Source organism: Mya arenaria, chromosome 9, assembly GCF_026914265.1.
Source record: "Mya arenaria isolate MELC-2E11 chromosome 9, ASM2691426v1".
Taxonomy (NCBI): domain Eukaryota; kingdom Metazoa; phylum Mollusca; class Bivalvia; order Myida; family Myidae; genus Mya; species Mya arenaria.
This window is the reverse complement of record NC_069130.1, coordinates 71,287,086-71,305,902: the sequence shown is the minus strand read 5'-3', so window position 1 is coordinate 71,305,902 and position 18,817 is coordinate 71,287,086. Positions and strand designations below refer to the sequence as shown.

The 18,817-nt window shown below is 33.5% G+C and overlaps 1 protein-coding gene across 3 annotated transcripts in view; it reads left to right on the top strand.

Annotated features, from left to right (window-relative positions):
* Nucleotides 1-18,383, top strand: part of LOC128202794 (lisH domain-containing protein ARMC9-like) — a 33,740-nt gene extending 15,357 nt beyond the window's left edge. For 2 of the 3 annotated variants that reach the window (XM_052903932.1, XM_052903930.1), the window contains 3 exons: nucleotides 265-337; nucleotides 1,829-2,044; nucleotides 14,741-18,383. In XM_052903932.1, the coding sequence (XP_052759892.1) occupies nucleotides 265-337; nucleotides 1,829-2,044; nucleotides 14,741-14,808 (357 nt within the window). In that variant the 3' untranslated portion in view covers nucleotides 14,809-18,383. Of the gene's footprint in view, nucleotides 1-264; nucleotides 338-1,828; nucleotides 2,045-4,075; nucleotides 4,099-14,740 lie in introns of all 3 variants that reach the window. The other variant, XM_052903931.1, reaches the window with a different exon arrangement.
* Nucleotides 18,384-18,817: the final 434 nt, after the last annotated feature.

The window sequence follows — 18,817 nt, the reverse complement described above, 5'->3', positions numbered from 1 at the left end:
AATAATATTAATAAGTTTAATCTTTATATTGTTCATGATATACGTCTGGACTTGCCTCACTATTTTACGATCTATAACTGGATATGTGCATAGAAACAATTATGAAGTTTTTGCATTTAGTTGATTAAATGAAGTTATCTTTGCCATAATTTGATTTATTTGTTTATGTGGTTTCTCAAAAGACTAGACTGAGACCAACCAGCCAGTTAGAGCAAAAGATAGAATCAATGGGGACTGGCCTTACATATGTTTCCAATGTTTCAGGACATCACAATTCGACCTCCTACACGAAGTGGCAGCCGCCCAAGTACCCAGGAGAATGAGATGAGGGGATCTAGTAAGTTAAAACCATTAAATATATAATTGATTTACAGTATCTTACTTGTGTCCAATGCCCAGTTTCTATTATTATACCCCCACAAATGAAGTTTGAGGGGGTATATAGGAGTGAGCTTGTCGGTCGGTCGGTCGGTCGGTCGGTCGGTCTGTTGGTCGGTCGGTCTGTCAGTTTTCATGGTTTCCGGACGATAACTCATGAAAGGCTAGACAGATTTGAAAAATATTTGGTACACAGGTGTAACATCAGAAGATACAGGTCAGTTTCGATATTGGGGCTGGTGGGGCCAAGGTAAAGGTCACTGTTACTAAAAATAGAAAAACAGTTTACGGACGATAACTCATGAAAGCCTTGACAGATTTGAACAATTTTTGGTACACAGGTGTAACATCAGAAGATACAGGTCAAGTTTGATATTGGGGCTGGTGGGGCCAAAGTCAAGGTCACTGTTACTAAAAATAGAAAAACGGTTTCCGGACGATAAATCATGAAAGGCTTGACAGATTTGAACAATTTTTGGTACACAGGTGAACATCAGAAGATACAGGTCAAGTTCGATATTGGGGCTGGTGGGGCCAAGGTCAAGGTCACTGTTACTAAAAATAGAAAAACGGTTTCCGGACGATAACTCATAAAAGGCTAGACAAATTTGAACAATTTTTGGTACACAGATGTAATATCAGAAGATACAGGTCAAGTTCGATATTGGGGCTGGTGGGGCCAAGGTCAAGGTCACTGTTACTAAAAGTAGAAAAACGGTTTCCGGATGATTACTCATGAAAGGCTAGTTTTTCTTGTCAGCAGTGTAACTTCTAAATTACTCAACAGATTTAAATAAAACAATACATGCATGATAAAAGAAGATGCAGTGTGCAGTAACCTTGGAGTTATGGCCTCTTTTCAAAGGAATGGTTTGCCATTCCTGTGTCCAGGCGGCATTTGGGGGTATTCGTCACTCCTGTGACAGCTCTAGTTTTTAAATGCCTCATGACCCTATGATAGTTTGGTATCCATTAAAATGGCTTTGATGTGTAGAGAACAAATATTATTAATTGAGGCGTTAGCCGAGACCCCCTATAAATTTCACAGACCCCCCATTTTTCCGTAGTGGGTCAGTAACAGACCAAATCATTGATTTATTTCATCGACCACCTATCATAAGTAAAAATGTTAAAACTATAATCTAAGAATGGATGAATGGCGAATTACTGTAGAAAAGATTATTGATGTCAGATACTTTTAATATCCATTATGCAGTTTGAAAGTTTCCTAAATTCTGTTTAAGTGTTAAAATTGTAGTTTTAAAATGAGTCTTTGTTATGCAAAATATTTTTATGAAGAGAATGATACATTGACATGAATGTCGAGGGAGAAAAGTATTCTCTCCCACTCACAAACACCTAAATTGCTTTTATTTCATGCAATTTATTTTAGTTGTCTCGCATATATTTGTGTTTATGTAATTGATTAAACTATGATTGCATATTACAGGACCAACCAGCCAGAAATCTAACAGACAGATCACACCAAAGCCCAAAATCAAGAAACCCGAATATGAAGCTGCGTTTGGGTCACGGCCTAAGATTCCACGTACGCCAGATATCAGCGGCGGAAAACGCCCGTCTAGTCGGGGGTCTATAAGTCAGATGCCTCCTGCTCCTCAGTTTTCTGAATCAGGACCTAGGCCTAGCTCAGCAGGCAAATCAGGTAACTGAATTAAAAAGATGAGTATTGATTTGATCTTGATGTGTAAGGAGTATTGATTTAATCTAGATGTGTTACCCCAGAGAAATATAGCTCACCTGTATTTGAGTTTTTGTTATGATATGATATTATCATAGCCTTGGTGTCATCCTCCTTGTTAAGCAAAAAAAAATGATTTAAGATATAGTAACGATTACTTTTTAAGATATAAAAGAAAAAAAAAAGAACTTGAATTTTAGTTCAAGTGATAATAAGTGCAGCAAGGTGAATACATTTGTCTATAATAGTTTTGGAGTTGTGCCATTTGAGCTCCTGTGAAAAAGGGACAAGTGTTGGCAGTCCTGCTTGCTCATATCTTGTTTAGATTACTGCACTACTTTTAGATAGTGAATAATGATGTTTGCCTATCTGGCCTTTTTTCAATAAAACTCCTTTTGTGTAATAGCCCTAGATGTGAGTTATGTTGATTTTGACAGTAACAAACGGTCTGTAATCAAAACCAAAACATAACATATTTTGGCAGAATTATTTTTTGATACTAAAGGCACATACTCTATTTAGACCGACATTTTTGGTTAAAAAGAAATAAGTTACTAGTTGCAGTAGGACTCCTGAACGCTTTGTATTAATCCTCTGACTTATAGCCGAATTGGCTACAAAAAAGATAACTTAGTTGTTTAATAAACTCTGGAACATAAATATTAACATTGGTAGTTATAAATATGCTCCTTATATTTCAAAAATTGGCATAATTATTTAAATCGCACCATCCGTCCATTCATCCGGTTTTCTGTGTCCAGTCTGTATCTTTGTCATGCAGAAAGGGATTTTAAAGCTACTTGGTACAATTGATCAGTACCTATAGACCCAAGTTCTTAACTCAAAGTTCAAGGTCACAATTACAGGTTTGTCATTATGGAAAGCTGCATATATGCGTTACTTTGCCATGAACAGAGGGATTTTAAAATCACTTAGCATATGAGTTCAGTACATCAAGGTTATGTGTCGCATGCAAGACCAATGACTGTATTTCAAAGTTTAACGTCAAACAGATTTTAATCATTATGGAATGCTGCATATATGCACATAGGGTATCCACACATGGGCTGTTACTTTGTCATGAATGGAGGGATTTATAATTAATTGGGACATGTGTTTGGTACATTAAGGCAATGTGTCTTGTGCAAGACCAACATCCCTGCCTTAAAGTACAAGGTCATAATTTGAGTAATTTGAGTTTAATCATTATGGAATGCTTCATATATGCACACAGATAGAGTTGGTTTGGTCCAGGCTGTAAGAGATATTTTAAAATGACTTTGTACATATGTTCGGTACATTAAAACGACATTGTAGGTGTAAGACCCATGTCCTTACCACTTTCTACATCACTCATCCACACCTGACGTTAACCATCATTTGGGCTAGCATATGCTTAAAGTTTATGATAGCTCTTCCTCAATGTGGGCATATTAGTAAATGAATAATCGATTGAACTAGATGGCACTTTGTGGGCCTTCGTCACTTACTGTGACAGCTCTTGTTACTACTTTTACTGCAATGATTGCAAATTCTGTGAAGTTTACAATTTGTGTTTATACGTTACATAAACCTTATGATAATCAAATATCTCTGCGGTGTATGCGGCATATAGGTTATGCTGACTACCTGCAGATTTGGAGCACCTGAGTTCCATCCCTGCCACCGGTGGATTTTTTAAATTTTAATTTGTAATTTTTCTTTTTTGAAACCATTTTTATTAAATTAATTCCATTTTATAACTTATAAAATTGTTTATTTAAAAATTTGGGATATATTTAATCATTTCATTACCAAAATTACAGCTTATGTGCCTTTAATATTAAAGTAGGACTTTTAGAAGAGTTAGAATTGTTTTCTCAAGTCTTGTGTGCTACATTGTACCTTAGTTTAGTTAACTGCCGAAACCTACATCAAGCCGACCAACCTGGATTTTTTTAAAAATATTTTCAATGTTGTAATTTTAACAATTTGTTACATTTACTTTTTACAAAGCTTAATGGCCAGTGAATGAACAGGTAAATGCTTTGATGTTTACTATGGATGTGGTCAGACATTTTTCATACATTTCTCAAGCACAGATCTTCAATTTTATATCAAGGCATTTTGTTAGTTCAACATATTTTCTTCATTCTTTCTTTGCTGTTTTTTGTATCTCACCAGCTGGGGTCAGAAAATACACTGCAATTCTCATGCATGTTGTCGAGTATGTTTGTATTAAACAGTATTCTTTTTTTTTGCAATTTAAACACGAAAAGAAAAAAAGAGTAATTACAGAAATTACAAAAATTTACTTTAATATTTTAACAGAAGCTTAAAAAACTCCATCATAAAAGTAAGGCATTTGTAAACACCACCAACTTGTCTCTGCTGTAAAAGAATGTCACTTTCAATTCATTATTTTCTTGCATACCGGAAAGACATATTGAGTGATTATGACCGTGATGGAATATTCTGTCTTGCATCCCCAATGCCAGATGAGACAGGTGTAACAATGGGCCACTTCAGATATCTTTTATTATATAGTTTATAAATATTTATTTTTCATGATTATTAATTAAATAGAGTGTTTCTGAATACATGTTTTAACAATAATTATAAGTACAAAGTGCAAAAAAATCATCTTAAAAAAAGTGCTGTTTCAGAGAATCATTTGTCGTCAACATTTAACAAAAAATAACAATTCATCATGATGTCAATGAACAAATTCACAGAAACCATTTGGTTAAATGTACAAAAATGTGTTTTCTACATCAATTTTTACTCAAATCAAAAATTTAACCTATATTAGGAAAAAGATCAATCTTGTGTTTTAGGTCTGGATATAAAAATACGTTCTTGGGTGTTCCTCATTACCATTTTCCAAACCTGCCCTTGGTCGGATTTTTATATCCGGACAAAAGACGCATGAAAGATATGATTGATCTAAGGAGTGCTGAGAAAAAAAATGCATCTCCAATCTTTTCTAGCTAGTATAATAAGATCTCTAAATGAAGCAAGAAAAAATGCTTTAATGGTGGTATAAATCAAAACAGTTGATAATGTTTGTTTACTCATACCTTTCATAATGAACTGGTTCACCATACAAAACTACTTAATTTTCGGTTTCAGAATCAATCCATTTCATATTTTCTTTAGTAACACACCCATTAAGAATTCTGTTCCGACATCCTTCGTTCAATTTGCATAATGGTTATTTATGTTCAGGCAAAATTTTGTGAAAGTGCATCTGATACTCCAGACAAGATTTTTTATCAGGCGCATAAGGAAGATATTTCATTCAGTTATACAGCATTTTTGGTTGTTTTTTAGCTCTACTGGCCAAAGGCCAGAAGAGCTTATGCGATGGTAATGTGTACGTAGTATGTGCATCCGTGCAGTCGTGCGTCCGTGCGTTCGTGCGTCTGTAAACAATTGCTTGTGAACACGATACAGTTTTCAGTTTTGACTGTATCTCGATGAAACTTGTACAGTATCTAGACATCCATTAGAGCTGGGTTCCTTTCGAAACCAGCGAGATCCGCCCATGCATGCCTACATTATGGGCCTTGATAGTATGAAAAAATGCTATTGTGTATACAATTGGTTGTGAACACGATACAGTCTTCAGTTTTGATTGTATCTCGATGAAACTTGTACAGTATCTAGATATCCATTAGAGCTCGTTTCTATTCGAAAAGCAAGATCCACCCATGAATGCCTAGATTATGGGCCATGAAAGATTTAAAGTAATGCTTTCTATTTTTAGCCAGGTCTGCATGAGCGAATTCTATTTTTAGCCAAGTTTACATGTACATGTAAATTCAAGTCTAGAGTTAAGGGAGACAATTTGCAAGTGTAGGATTTTGAGAGACAATTTGCTTTTTATACGCCCATCTTACGATGGCCGTATTATGGGAACACCCATGGCGGGCGGGCGGCGGGCGGGTGGGCGGCTCCACAATGTTGTCCGCTCTCTAACTTGAACATTTCTCATCCAATTTCCACCAAACTTCATGAAAGTGTTTGTTGGTGAATTATCTAGGTCAAGTTCGATAACCAGCCAAATCGCCTTAGGCACTCCAGAGTTATGGCCCCCTGAATTTGTCAAAATTGGCCATTTTAGCTTTGTCCGCTCTCTAACTTGATCATTTCTCATCCAATTTCCACCAAACGTCATGAAAGTGTTTTTTGGTGAAATATCTCGGTCAAGTTCAATAACCAGCCAAATCACTTTAGGCACTCCAGAGTTATGGCCCCCTGAATTTGTCAAAATTGTCCATTTTACCTTTGTCCGCTCTCTAACTTGAACATTTCTCATCCAATTTCCACCAAACTTCATGAAAGTGTTTGTTGGTGAAATATCTAGGTCAAGTTCGATAACCAGCCTAATCGCTTTAGGCACTCCAGAGTTATGGCCCCCTGAATTTATCAAAAAAATAATTTTTTTCTACTGTTAATGCCATATTGTGCCAAATCATTTGCTTCTTGAAAAGCTTGCTTCTCAAAGGGCCAATGTGACAGTAAGTTGTCTTAGAATCCAAGAAATTATTGATGGGCGTATTTTGTGAGTGTCACTCTTGTTGCTTCTGCAGTTGATTTTGTGAATTACTCTGCCTTGTTCTTGTTGTAAGCCCAAAGGCCATATTTTAGCTAACAGCTATAATATCGACAGTAAATAATTCGTCAGGCGACACATCCGACTCGCGGAGTTCTAGTTTAGCTTTAAGTTCTGTAGTTTGCGCATTCATCTTAACAAAATTGGTTGTGAATGTTTAAGTTATGCACCTGGCCCCAATTTCTCGAAACTTCTTAAGCTTAACAGGCTTAAGTCGCTTATTTCAATTAGCCAAAATACATACTGAAAATGGATTTTGATAAATGAAAAATGTTTTTTTCTGATAATCATACAGATTTTTCCTACATAATTTCTGCAAATTCTTTAAGAAGTAAATAGAACACATTTTATAGAACAACAAAAATAGTGAGATTAGCTTAATCCTGTTATAAGGGACTTAAGAAGTTTCGAGAAATTGGGGCCAGGTGTCATTACTGGCCACACCCAGGGTTCACAGGTTTGGTAAACATAAATCTGGAAAGGTTAGAAAATCTTTTTGTGTGTTCGTGCATCCATCTCAGCACAATTGATTGTGAATGTTTGTTCAAATTGATCAATGTTGTCCTAGGATGCCCTTGACTTTGACCTTTTGACCAACTTTTTTTAACTTTTAAAACTACAGAAATTTTTACTATGAGTACAGTTTTGAAAGCTTTTTTTTTGTCAGATGACTTTTACTTGGCACATATTAAAAGAGTTCATGCAACTAATCTGCTTACAATACTTTCTGGGCTCAGATGTTGAACGTGCTACGTTTTCAGGTAACCCAAACACAAAACATAAACTATATGTCTGTTGCCTTTTACCCATACATACATGCTCTGGATTGATATGACCACAAAAGCCATGCCAGTAGAGCATAGGCCCTTTTGGGCCTCTTGTTTCATGTTGTTTTCATTGTCATAGTGAAACTATAGATTTTTTTAAATATTTTGCTTTAAATTATTTTTGAATGCCTAAGGTTCTCTTTGAAAATTCAAAATTAAGAGGTTTATTTTAGGGATGCAAACGAATATTCGAATATTCGAATATTCGATCAAAAGAATGGTATTCGAATATTAAAATCGGTATTCGAATATTCGTTTATTTTTTACTTTTTTTCTAAATTTTGTTCCATCTTGAACATTTATTTAACATTTATATTTAAAGATTAAAACGCTCTAATTTACCCTCGTTTCGTCAATACACCCACGCATGTCACCAATTATCGAGGCACGAGCATCTAGACAATACACAGTGGCGCGTCAAGTGTCAATTAAGGCCCATCATCATGGCGAAATAAACAAATAATTTTACGTGTGCCGTCCCCTGCCAATTAGCGGCAATGAAATAAATAAAGTTGAAAGGGGATTGGAACCTATTTTAAACGATGCCAATTAAGGGTTCGTCATGTCAGCAATAACACAAAATATTTCTTTTGTATGTCAATTAAACTGAGCAATGTAGCTAAAATCGCACTGAATATAATGCGCATAAAATTTGATGTCCATCATTCCTTGTGAATAAGCTCTCTCGAACTGTTCGGAAATAAATATAACAAATACACGTAAACAAAATAATCGACAAAATGCCTTCCGTGCCTTCTGAGAGGATATTTTCATGTGCCGGTGTGATTGTTAACAAACTGAGAAACCGACTTGCCAGTGAACTTGTAGACAAGATTATCTTTCTAAATAAGAATAAGGTGACCTGTGACATTGACGAATAAATAGCTTGGGTGATATCCAAGGGATTCTAAGACTAAGTTGGTAGTGAAACAAGCCAACATATGTGATGTATGTTATTTAAAGCAACTGTTTATTATTCTTGTTTATGAATTAAATTCAAAGTGTTTTGTGTAATATAGAATGTACATGTATATAATTTTGTTATCCTAATAATAGCATTATTATTTAAAATATTTCACAATATACTAGTTAACATCCAAATATGTTGTTTTCTTTATCTTTATTGGTATAAAAACAAGTAACAAACGAAAGACGGGTACAAAATAATAACAAGTCGACGGAAACCAGACCGTTTGCAACGGTGAAGATGCCATGACCTTGACTTTTGATATATCGACGTAGTTTTTGTAATGAAACAATATGACAAACTAGTATAATTCTAGATTACATATGCAAAGTTATTTTGAAATTGCACAATAAAGCCACTACACGTATTACAGACGACGTCATACAATCCGACATCAATAAAATTATTCGGCAAATGTCATACCGGAAGTCATTATTTGGAACGCAAATGATCGATGCAATATAGAAGTTTTTAGACAATCTTGCCTGTGATCGAATATTCGAATATTCGATCAAAAGAATTACCAATATCAATTTTGCCATTCGTTTGCATCCCTAGTTTATTTGGAAAATTTATTTCAAAATCTGTTTTTATAATGACTGGTTTAAAATTCCATGTACAAAATTATGCATGTTTTTTGACCATGCAATTCATGAGTAAATCTAATCATCTACATTTAATCATGCATCAGTTAGATTCTTTAAACATCAAAACAAAGCTAAAATGTTATAAATGTTTACATGCCAATGTTGGCGAAATCTTGATGACTAAAAACCTGTAGTTGCCTGTCTGGCAAAGATCAGGACACTATGCCATGTGTATTGGATATTATGGCTATTATTGGCAACCGAAAGGAAAACCTTTGAAAATCTTCATGTCAGAAAACACTGGCCCTATTTCAACATTCCTTCAAAGAAATGATCATTAAAGGTCACCCTGTTTCAAATTCCTCCACCCATGTAGATTTGTTAAAAAAACATAGCCGACAGGGGGCTGGGCAACTTTTCACTTTATGTCTATAAGGAAAACTTTGAAAATCTTCTCCCCAGAATCTGCTGGACTGATTTAATATAATTTAAAAAAAAAAGTTCCTTATGTGACAAAATATAAAATTTCTTCACCTCATGTTGATATGTAAAAAGACATGGCCCCATTGAGGCCGGGTTTCATTTCACTATATGTCTACATGGAAAACTATGAAAATCTTCTCCTCAGAATCCACTGTCCTGATTTTAAAATAGTTTCACAGAAATGTTTCTTAGGTGCCCATCTGTCTAATTCCTTCACCCAATGTTGATTCATATTAAACATGGCTGCCAGGGGCAAGGCTAAATTTCACTAATTTTCTTATTGAAATCTTTGAAAATATTCTCTTCAGAAACTATTGGCCCAATTTCAAATTAATTTCACAGAAATTTTCCTATGGTGATCCTCTACCAAATATCTATTGCCATGTTGATAATAAAAAAACATGGCCGCCAGGGGCAGGCTACATTTCATTATATGTCTATAATAAAGACTCTATATGGAAAACTTTGAAAAATCAAGTATTTATTTTATCCTTTTACAATCATTGAAGATATCGACTTCAAACTTCATGAACTTATTCACAGAAATAATGTGCTGTAACAGCCCTTCATAGCGTTTTAATCAAATACATATTTTTCATGATTTTATACACACGTTAAAAGAATTGGACGTATAAAAGTTTCCACCTATTCCACCTGAAGATTGTTACCATTCAAGGTATCACCTGCATGTAATGATTGAAAATAAGCAATAATACTGGTTGGCAAATATTTGTTTGGATTTTTTGAAAAATTCCATATGTTGGGCAAATTCATTAAGGTGATTGAGGAAGTGAGAAATATTGTGGTGGAAACAGAAGTGAGAAAAGATACAAGATAAGCCCTTAGTAATAATATCTTTAAATAGTAGTGCAATCATAACTGCTTGTTATCTCCTACTGAAAAGAAGGTGATGGGTGGGGGATATTTTTTTTGGTATTGTCTGTCAGGCACTTTTCTGTTTTGAACCATATCTTGGTAGGGATTGGTCAGATAATATTCAAACTTGATAAGGATGTTCCCCTTGATGAAATATTGACCTCTTTTAAAGTGGGTTACATTGGATCAAAAACTAGGTCATTAGGTCAAATATTGTGAATACACTACTGACTAGAGACATCAATTTTGTCCTACATTCATGAAATAAAATCAGAATGTTTCGACTTTTGGGAAATTTTTTGTCAATCTATTTTTTTGTCTGGAACAATATCCTGGTAATGTTTGGTCAGATTATGTTCAAACTTGGACAGAAAGTTGACCTTGATGAAATCACAGTATTTTACTTTTAAAGGTCAAATGAGGTCACATGAGGTCAAAAGATAGGTCATTAGGTCAATCTTTGAAAAATGGTAGGTAGATATTTATTTTCCTCCAATAAATGAAGAGCAAAGAACATCACACTTGAAATACAAAGTATGATACATTGATACTTATATACACATATATACACACACATGCAGTGATACACAGAACATAGTTCAGATGCAAATTATTAGGCGAAGGCTGGACCAAAAGCGAAATTCTAGAATCCACCTTTGCATCACACTTAAGTTATAAGTTATAAATCAATCATTTAACATGTTTTTCATCAATATAATTATGAAAAACATCACAAAATAAAATATTATCTACACATTAGTGCAAACCTAGCCCGAAAACGAAGTAACTAGGTACGAAACTGTAGTGTTGATAAACACTGCCTATTGGCTTTCTAATTTCGACTTAATCAATATTTTACTTGGTTTAAGTTTTAGGGCAGGTTGGGATATTTATAAATAACTTCTATACCCTTTGTTCAATTGACTTAATACTTCACACAGTTGTTTAGGACCATCACACAATGAGGTTACATAACTCCATATTATCCTTAATACAAGTTATGGCCCCTGATTGTCTTAGGTTAAAGTTTTAGGGCAGGTTAAAGTTTTAGGGAAAGTTGGGATTTTCACCCAAAACTCCAATACCTTTCATTCAATTGAGTTAATACTTCACACAGTTGTTCAGGGCCATCACATGATGAGGTTAGATAACTCCATATTATTCTTTACACAGATTATGGCCCCTCATTGACTATGAAACTCAGGTTAAAGTTTTAGGGCAGGTTGGGATATTTATAAATAACTTCTATACCCTTTGTTCAATTGACTTAATACTTCACACAATTGTTCAGGACCATCACACAATGAGGTTACATAACTCCATATTATCCTTAATACAAGTTATGGCCCCTGATTGACTTAGGTTAAAGTTTTAGGGCAAGTTGGGATTTTCACTTAAAACTCCAATACCATTCATTCAATTGACTTAATACTTCACACAGTTGTTCAGAGCCATCACATAATGAGGTTAGATATCTCCATATTATCTTTTATGCAAATTATGGCCCTTGATTGACTATTGGACTTAGGTTAAAGTTTTAGGGCAGGTTGGGATATTTATTAATAACTTCTATACCCTTTCATTCAATTGACTTAATACTTCACACAATTGTTCAGGACCATCACCCAATGAGGTTACATAACTCCATATCCTTAATACAAGTTATGGCCCCTGATTGACTTAGGTTAAAGTTTTAGGCAAGTAAAAGTTAAGGGCAAGTTGGGATTTTATTAAAAAAAACTTCTATACCTTTCATTCAATGCACTTAATAAATCTCAAAATTATTTACGACCATCTTACAACAAGAAAAATAACACAATTTTAACCCTAAATACAAATTATGTCCCTTGAATATTTTTTTTTATTTCTTTTGACAGGCACATTTTTACATTCTTAACCAGTTTTTTACCAAGGGAAAACAAGGAGGGCTATACTATAAAGTCATTGATTTTTTTTTATTGTTATTTTTTTATTGTTATTTTTTTATTTTAATTTCTTTTGAAAGGCATATTTGTTTATTCTTTAACACATTTTCATAATGGGAAATCAAGTTATTTGAATGACTTGCATCATTTTTCAGGTGGTGGGAGGGCAGCATCAAAGTCACCTTATGTATTGAATAATTTTAGTTAGGTTCAACATAAATAGACCAAACTTGGTAATATTACATTGTTATTGTATTCACTTGTAAGTCAAAGCGGCGATTGTTATGAAACTTAATCAGAATGTTTCCTTTGATGAAATCATTGACTAGTTTGAAAGTGGGTCACATGAGGTCAGAAACTAGGTCTCTAGGTCAAATAATTGAAAAATCATGTCTGGAATCAAATATTGGTATCTATTTGTCAGACTCATTTCTCATGTCTCAACTGAGAGTCCTTCACTCTGTATCCATATTGCATGTAATTAAACTGCAGAATGATACATTCTCATTTATAATTTTCATGAATTTTTAACATCACCTCAATTACAGACAAGAAATTCATTTTCACATGTTTTCCATTGGAGTGGTGTGTTTTTTCTCTCTAATTTTGGGGTTTTCTAATCGGCTGAATTTTAACTAAGGCTGCTTAGGCATTCTGCAAGGAAACTTTCAAAACAAATTGTATCAGTGTGCAAATTTAGTTGTGATGTAGTAATCAGTTCCAAATGTCATTAAAGAAAAGAGGCTGATGGAATGATTCGGCATTCACCCCTCAAGAATTATTTAAAAGAAAGTTCTGTGAGATTGGTATCTTTCTTTATATCTAATGAAACACAGTGTTTAAATAGTTTGTTTTGAAGTCATTGGCCATTATTATGCTGTGACCATTGATTGGTAAAAAGATATCTAGATAAATCACCTATGATGGCCTCCATCATTTGAATCATTGATTGGTGAAATACAGCCTATCCATGAAACTCACAGTCCTTATTTCTTGCAAGTTTGCAAATAAGGGCCTTTCACAGTGCAAAAGTGGATGGGGAAGGGCCAAAAATTAAAACATTTCAAAAGTTCATGTTTTATTTAGTTAGAATGTTGACATTATACTTTTTTTTGGTGTCAAAATGCCCCATACTACCTAATCAACAATATGTTGTGGGTTCTTGATGATATTTTTTTTCAAATAAAAGAGATATTAAATAATATAATGAAAAATAGTGGATTAAATTATTGCCTGGTTACAAAATATGCAAATATCTTTCTTAAAATATCTGCAATCACCACAAAGCCTCAAGACTTTTTGGATTGGGTATTACTCATTTTGTATAAGAACATTTCCAGAAAAATGTAATGCTTTTTTAAATGGAAATCTGATAAAATCTTGTTTCGTAAAAATTTCTCAACTCCTAGCGACTTTAAAGCGACACATGTGGCAACAAATATATGAATTAAGGGTGCTAAATAATGAACCTCATAACTAAATAAAAAAATATTTTTGTAAACATTTCCTTCAATCGAAGTTTGCTCTGTGGAAGGCCCTTAAGAGGTTAATAAGTTCTTCCAGAGGATTGATGAATATTGTGATACTTGCTGTTTCTTTTCTAAATCTTCTCTCTAAGTATAAATAGCAGCGCTATGTTTCACATACTTTAATATGGTTGTTTTTCTTTCAAATTGGTTTTACGCCTGATTTATTTTCAAGTCGTAGTTGTATTTCTTCTCTCTTGCTTTAAGTTTGTGGTTGCTTCTGTTGTAAGTATAATATTACTTGAATTCGTGATATGTTGCCTCAGTATTAAACTTGAATTCAATTAATTCTTTTTTTCAGTTGATTTATATGTGATTAAAAGTGATATAGTATAAATTAAACAGTATGAATTCAACTGTCAATTATATATCATGAAATTTAATTTAGTGTCAGATTTGACAAGTTGCAGACATTTCATACTAGCATTGTCTGAAAAGTAATTTTAAATGGACAAATCGCTTAAAAAGATGAATAATGTGGTGTGAATTGTCAGTTAAATGTCTGGAAATTGGCAATGATATATGTTTACCATTTTTGCAGTTGTTAAGTGGTTTTAAATTCAAAGTTTGTTATGCTGTTTAGTAATTATATTTGTTAAACGTTAAAATTTCTAAATCAATATAACAGTATTAAGTGCGATACTTAGCAATTTTGAAAATGCAACAACATAAAAAAAATATTCTATGAAATATTGTCATTGTTAAGGAAAACTTTGTCCAGACCTTTGTAAATTTGTAATTAAGTTGTCTTAAGTACCGAGGTTATATAGATTAAAATAATTCTTACTCCAAATAATGAATGGAAATATCAATTGTTGTAAGACTTTTTCATGAACTAAAATTTAAATGCTGTAATATGTTCTACTTTGCAGCAGGAGGCAGTATAAGTCCAAGAAAAGCCTCAGCCGGAAGTGCCAGGGGAGATTCACAGTTGAAGTAACAGCCAGAATGTCATGTGACCTTCCGAAATTAGAAACTCACAAATGTCATGTGACCTTCTTAATATAGAAATAGTCTCCTGCAACAAATTGTATTGAACTAGTGAATTCTTGATTTTGTCAAAATTAGCCAAAGTGTTTATTGATTGGTCAATATTTATCCAATTACTACTATTAACCTATCAATTCATTTAAAAGTGCAAACTAGCCTAAAGATAGCGTATTGACAACTTATCCAAGTGTAATGCATTTACAAGCATATAGAGAAAAGATGCTCTTTATTGTATCAATTAAATATCAAACTTAGAATACAACCTACATTTTCAGCCAATGAAATTGCTACGCTCACTCTTCCCATACTTAATCATTAAGATATTACTTCATGTCATCTATCTATTACACAGTATTTCTGCCATTTTTTTGTACTGTAAATGTTGCTCCCTCTATTCCTTAATGAATGAAGGTTTATTAAGAAAATAATTAATTAGATTTTCAAAAAAGAATGTTATTATATTTAAAACATTCATGTAATGTCAACTTTTATGTGTGTGCACATTTCTGATGCTGTGAAAAAGTCAAGGATATGCAATTTTTCCTCAACCTAAATTTCCATTTTCCCAATGAATTTCAACATTTATTAAAATTGCTATTCAACTGTGAGGGTTAGAATTTGGGTCGGGTTAGGGTTGGTTTAGGGTTGGTTTAAAAGCTAAGGGCTTGAACATGAAAATAGGCGCACACCAATCATAAGAGAAAGGAATTGTCATCACTCAGATGGCAAACATTGGAAAGTCAGTATCGTACTAAACAGTTTTCCTATTTAGTTTTGACCTTTGGATAACGTTATATGATTTAAACATTTCTTTATTCACAGTCTGTGCATTTATGAATGAGCACAGTTGTGTTGCCTTTGTTGATGGATTTGATTTGAAATATCTGTATGTTTCTCTCTATTCATAATATGTCATTCTATAACCAATAAACTTTGTTAATATTATGGAACACAAACTGATTTTCTCATATAAAACATATCATTTAAAATGCCGTCCAGACTTTTGTCATTTATTGTTATCAATGTAACAATGCTTTAGCCACGTTTTTTCTCCTAGTATTGTACGCAATAAGTATGTACATGTATGTGTATATATATATCTGATACACATGTTTATTGATAAGAAAACTTTTGCTATGGTCCATGGTTTTATGTTTTGTAGACAATGTCCTGTATATGTACAAATATACCTGTTTTTTACAAATGCTGGCTTAGTGCAGGACATTTTTATCTCAATGTAGAAATAGAAGGTGTTATATCAGTCTTGCTTTAAGCCCTGGAATAGCTTAAAGCATGATTATTTAATTTTAAAATAAGATTTCTTCATTCTCAGCTGGTGTTTGTTGCCAACATGTTTCAGGAGAGCGCTGTCCCCTTTCCTTTTTTGACAGGACTATTCTGGCCTCTATTAGATTAACATGGGCACCCTCCTGTGGTACAGTCGAATGCTTTACCATAGATAATCACCTTTTTCCTTTGTCTTGCTGATTGATGTTTATAACATTTAACCAAAAAGGCAGTTACGAAACCTGAAACAATTTCCCTTAAACAGGATTTTTTTTGTCATGTATATAATATTTAAGTTCTCCACAGTCAAGTACATGTGCAGTTCATTGCAACCTGTCTTTTTTGATGCACTCTGCTGTTTGTAAAACCTTTTTTTTTTATTTTTGAAACAAATTGTCAGACTAATGTCATGATCTTGAGTGGTACTTAGCTCAGTTTAAATTTTCTGTTTTTGAATTATTTGACTGGTATGAATATGACATTTTCTGAATGAATGATAGGTATCACATTGTTGCATAATTTGGCCTTTATTTTGAAGAAAAAAGATCTGTGGCCTTACTGCACAGAAAAGAGATTTCTTGTTTTACATTTAAAACTTAGAATTGGTTTTTAATATGTTTTATTATCTACTTTTATCCTAAGAGAATAATTTGTGTATTCATGCCTTGTAAGATTCATTTCAATTAGGAACGCATGAGATAAGATTCATTGGGCAATATCGAGGGAGTGCGTCGTCTTTATCTGTACATCTGAAACAATAGCAGACTTACTGGAAACATCCCTGTTTTTGCTTGTTTATGAAGTTTCTGTTTTGGAATGTGAAATTAAACTGGAGGATTTTTACCCAATAATTGTGGTATTTCATGCCACTAATGTTAGCGGCGGGACAGTTACTGTTTTTGAATGGCGTACTTTACATTTGTAGTCCAAACTGATTTTTTTATTGCAAAAGTTAAAAGGAAACATTCTTTACTCAAATTATATAATTATACCTCCATTATGATCTTTGCACGATCAACAGTATTTCCTGATGTTGATCATTCTACTATCAGCCCATCAGCCATCTAATATTTATAAACCATGTCATGTTGATGTTCACTTTAATGTAAGTGGCTTCAGATTAAACATGGTTGAATTGTTTTAAACTATTATAGAGGAACGTTACAGCTTTACAACACATTATTACAGTTAAATTGGTAAATAAAGGATGATTCTCATTCAAGGGGATTTGTGATTGGCATATTTATCATTTCCTGTGCATTTGGAGAGCAGACAATGTCATTTCTTATCTCTACCATAATTCAAATTCTATTACATCCATTCTTGTTGATAAATCACTACCCAGACACTGAACTATTTAACACTTTGTTCTGTATTCAGGTTTGCCAAACATTTTTAGAAGTGCTGTTTTTTGCATTTTAAAATTTTCTGTTATTGATATGATTGTTTTATGTGCCTGAAATTGAATTTTGATCTAACGAGTTATAAATATTTATACACAGACTGATAAATTGTTTTATTGACATTAGAAAGCCCTTCCAGCCGTTTGTCATGTATTGTACTGAAATTCTGTGGATTGTTTTAATTTTTCTAGGTTCTAAAATTTCAGATTGGTTGAAAATTAATCACCTAACAAATTTCAAACATAATGATATACTGATTATCAAACTTAATATATTGCCTTGTTTTGTCAAAAAACAAAAATATGTGTAAAAAAAGGATGTCCCTAGAATAAAACAATTTACAGTAATTTGTATAACATGTACTGATTCATGTGGATTGTTTAATAATGGCCTAGTGAATTGTTTAATGATAACATGTTTGTGATCTGTCATAGTTGTAGGAGCAGCAGAAATTTACCCAGTGATATTGTAGATTTCAATAATAAGTGTGTACATTTTGCTAAATAAGTTACAAATGTAGTCGAAAGCATAATAATTTGAGGTGTCTTTATTCCACACTTGTACCTTAAACCTAATGAAAAACCTAGCTAATTTGAATAATAATAATGCAAACAAAAATGAAAAATTCTTGACCCAGCTTGTGTGATTAATACCAGATGTCTCAAACTTTGATTTTTGCATATTTGTCTGAATTTCTGAAATATGAAATGTCATTTTACTTGACTCTACCTATTTTCTTGTAGAAAATTGTTGATCATAATGATTTACTTTTTCCTTGTGATATACTGTGATTTTGTTAGTTATATTAGTATTTATTTATTCTAATAAAGTAATAAAAAACAACCAGTTCTTTATTCCTATCAGCTATAATTCATATATACTGAAAGAGTTGTGAAAGGGTGCTTTACCCTGTTCGTTTGTGGTAGCATCCCTTTGCTCTCATGGAGGCCAGCATGGGCGTCATTCCACCTTCATAGAATTGATGTAGCAGCAAGTCCCTCTTCTGCAGCATTCTGTCCCCCTTCTGCAGCACCCTGCCCCTATTAGACAGCAACCTGTCCCTCATCTGCAGCACCCTGTCCCTCTTCTGCAGAACTCTGTCCCTTATCTGCAACACCCTATCCCTCTCTGTAGTCCCATGTCCCTCTTCTGCAGCACCCTGTCCCTCTCTGTAGTGCCACGTCCCTCTTCTGCAGGACCCTGTCCCTCTCTGTAGTGCCATGTCCCTCTTCTGCAGCACCCTGTCCCTCTCTGTAGTCCAATGTCCCT